The 3648-nt window shown below is 33.7% G+C and overlaps 1 protein-coding gene across 1 annotated transcript; it reads right to left on the reverse strand.

Moving 5' to 3' along the window:
* Positions 1-2411: 2411 nt before the first annotated feature.
* On the reverse strand, positions 2412-3317 carry LOC133799987 (uncharacterized). Its single transcript, XM_062237970.1, has one exon. The coding sequence runs from the start codon at positions 3315-3317 to the stop codon at positions 2412-2414; it is 906 nt and encodes a 301-aa protein (XP_062093954.1).
* Positions 3318-3648: the final 331 nt, after the last annotated feature.

Genomic DNA, 3648 nt, shown 5'->3' on the forward strand with positions numbered 1-3648 from the left:
TAATTATTCAATTCCACACCATGCTGTCATTGCCTACATACATGGTCAAAAAGGTATAACTCACTTTTCCATATCACAATGCTCCTCACTCCTAATTATTAAACCTTCCTTCTTTCCTCAAGTATCATTTATACATGTACTTTGTATAATAGTTTCAATTTTATAATTTTTTAAGAATAGTATAACTAAAGGGTATGTTTGATAAAAAAGAAAAAGAAAATAAAGAGGGATAGATAGATAAATGGAGTATAATAATAAATGGGGATGATATTAATTTTCTTTTATATAGTTTTATATTGAAATTATGGGAGAAATAATCTCATCTTTATATTTTTGGAAAAAAAAATTTGTTGGATCACGAAAGAATTTTGTTGTTTTTGTTCTCATCAAACTATGAATTTTTGCACTACTCTCACTCATATTCTCTCATTCTTCTTTTTTAACCTCTGTGGTCAAATATAATATAAGAATAATGTATACACAATAATGTATCCACTTGAAAATATTAATAATAATATAAAGTATTTTACTAAAAGAAATAATAGAACAACTCTATTGTGTTCTTTTCTCATGAACAATACTAATTATTTATACAATATTACAATATAATATATTTAAGTAGAGTATACTGTCAAATAATGACGCAAGAGTGCAATGCTACTTTAGTATTTATGCGATTTGTAAATTATATAACTTTTTTTAATATAGTCACACTTTAATAATTATCTTTTGATAATTATTTACAAAATAATAGTTTGTCAACATTGTGTCAAAATATGCTCGTTACTTTACTTGAAAGATTATTTCGTAGAGAATTACAAAAAAATATCATTTCTTAAAATAGCATTAAAAAAATGATAAATCTGCAGTAAGGTATACATACATAGCCAAATGTTCTAAAAAAATATCCATTTTTTCTATATTACTTTATTTATTTAATATAATACTAAAAACTAGGGAAGAGTAAACATGGTAGTCCCACAAAGTGGCATGCATATGTATGCAATTCATATCGAAAACGACAAAGGATTTAACATCTTTGGAGTTTGGATATGGAATCCTATGCCTCTTCATTATAAAGGACATTATTATTCCTACTAAACAATCAAATTCTATTTTATTATTGTTATTACTACACTTAACACTGACCATTATAACACTATTAGAAAATTTATGAAACAAAATCAAACATTAGAACATACCCCCAAATCAATCAATCCTCATGGATTTTGTGAAGTGTTCATTAAATTTGCCTCCCTTTTTTTTTAATGAAGCCCTTATATTTCAATAAAATAGTGATTTGCTCCAAGTTATTTTTGACATATTTATTACTTTTTTTTTAACGAGTATACATTCTAATTTATGGAAGAAAAAAAATGTATGCCTATATTCCGGTGTTGCAGATGAAATAATACAAAATTAATTGAAGAGTCACTATGTCCTAAACCCAATAAATAATATCATATATGTACTGATTTTTAGAAGAAAAAAAAAACACTAATTTTTCCATAATTTTAATTTAGTCTCGTGCATGACTAGTTATAATATTGTAATGCAAACCTTGTGATCTCTCTTGTCTTAATTATAGAGTAATGATTTAATCATAATGTTGGGATCAATTTTATTTTTATCTTTTCATAATTAAAAAAATTATAATTTAGAGGAAATGTAGATAGAGTAATTTTAATTTCAATAAAAAAATATCTATATTAGCTATTTATTATGTGCGCCCGAATACAAAGTTTTTATAATTAAATTATTGTCTCAAATTATTTTTTTTTGGGATGTTTGTGTTTCCTCAAATAATCTTATATAAACATTTTATTTTATGTAGCACAATACATATACATTTTTTATAACATTCATAGAATTATTACAAGTTTTTTCTACAAAGAAAGCTGAACTACATTGCCTCCCTCTAAGTTCAGATAATTATTATCACTTAGTGAGAAACTAATTTTAATTTATAACTAATCAAAAAGTATATTCCAATATGAATTAATTATTTTTTATATATGTAAATAGTAAAGAATTTTTTAATGCTTTTTTTCACTTAAATAAATAATTCTTAGTTGTACACATATATGATTTGAGTAGTATAATGCAAGAAAAAAAAGCAGTGAAAAGTTGGTTCAGAATCAGAAATGTCACAAAAACAAAATTTAACGGCCAATTCAATTACACTACTAAATACTAATGGCCCCCAGACTGACCAAATCTTTCCCAAATCCCCAAATTGACCTTTACCATCATGATTATTTACATTTAAACCCCCAATAAAAACTTTTAAAGAGAGTACTAGCCGTACCCGATCGGAGCTCCACTAACTCCGGCAACTATTTTCAACCCAACATTACAAAACATTCCCCAGAAATATTCATATATATATATATACACAATTATATATATAATCATAGAAATATGAAACATTCCAAGGAAACTAAAGGGTTATCAAGTGACTCATCTGTAGTAGTAGAATTATTCGTAGTTGTTCTAGCCGGTGGCCACTTCCCCTCCTCCATTCTCGGGTCAATATGCCCCGCCCCGCCCCGACCCGGTGATCTACCCGCTCTTCCGGCTGATGGGCTCCGACCCATGTTTGATCTAGTAGCAGGGGACCTTGACCTTCGAGGAGCAGACCCTTCACCGGAGTAGTCCCGTCGCTGGTAGTGCGGCGGCGGAGGATGCTCCGTCGTATTCGCCGTCCTCAACCCACGACGGTTCATGTTCTGAGCTGGGTGGTCTCTGCCCTGAACCATCCGACCCGACCCGTTTCTCCTGCCTGGAGATTGGTTCGATCTCCTCGTCGGGGACTTGCCAACTCTTCCCAAATCACCCGAAAACGATCGGTTCTTGTTAGGTAGCTTCAATGGCGACCTGTAAACTCTATTAGCAGCACCATTACCGATTACTTCGTCGTCGTCGTTGTCGTCTCGGGTAAGAGTCGTGGTGGCGGAGACGCTCTCGCTCCTCAAGCTACAAATCTCAGAGACCTCCTCCGAGATCTCCTCCTCCGCCGTGTGGTGGTAAAACGGCGCCGTCTTCTGGATCTTCGTCTTCTCCTCCTTGCTCAGTTTGATAATGGGGTAGAGAACTGGTAAGGGCTTGGGGTTTGGGATATTCTTCTTCACTTGTTCTTCGTCTTCGAGTTCGTCTTCAAGCTTCGGTCTTGGCCTGGGAGTTTCCGAGAGAACTTCCTTGACAGTCTCCTCCTCCGCCGATGGTGGTGGGTCAGCTCGGCTGTCGGATCTCGGAGCCTGAAGCTTGTGGCTTTGGGGTGAGAACTTGCCATTTCCTGTGCTCGCACAGCAACCCATTTGAGCTTATGAACTTTCTCTGGTCTGGTTTTGGTTGCGCTTAAAAGGGCATTGTTCGAGGAATGTCGTTTTCTGGGAACGGCGTCGTTTCCAGTGAGAGAGTGAGAAGAAGAAGAGAAACGGAAGAGACGAGAGTGAGGTGTCTGGTTATTAAAAAGGAGGGAGGGAGAGAGTCAACCAACCATATGCATTTATTATTGTATTAACATTTATAGATCGTTCACATCTAACACCTCTGGGTCACGGCTATATACAAATACAACCCTATAGCTATACCCCTAACATGTTATAATAATTGTTTTATTTTTTTCCTTTTTCATTTTTGGCTACA

Source organism: Humulus lupulus, chromosome 9 (genome assembly GCF_963169125.1).
Source record: "Humulus lupulus chromosome 9, drHumLupu1.1, whole genome shotgun sequence".
Classification (NCBI taxonomy): Eukaryota; Viridiplantae; Streptophyta; class Magnoliopsida; order Rosales; family Cannabaceae; genus Humulus; species Humulus lupulus.

Bases quoted from the DNA above. Each gene is read 5' to 3' on its own strand.
- LOC133799987 (XM_062237970.1), bottom strand. From the start codon at position 3,317: ATGGGTTGCTGTGCGAGCACAGGAAATGGCAAGTTCTCACCCCAAAGC.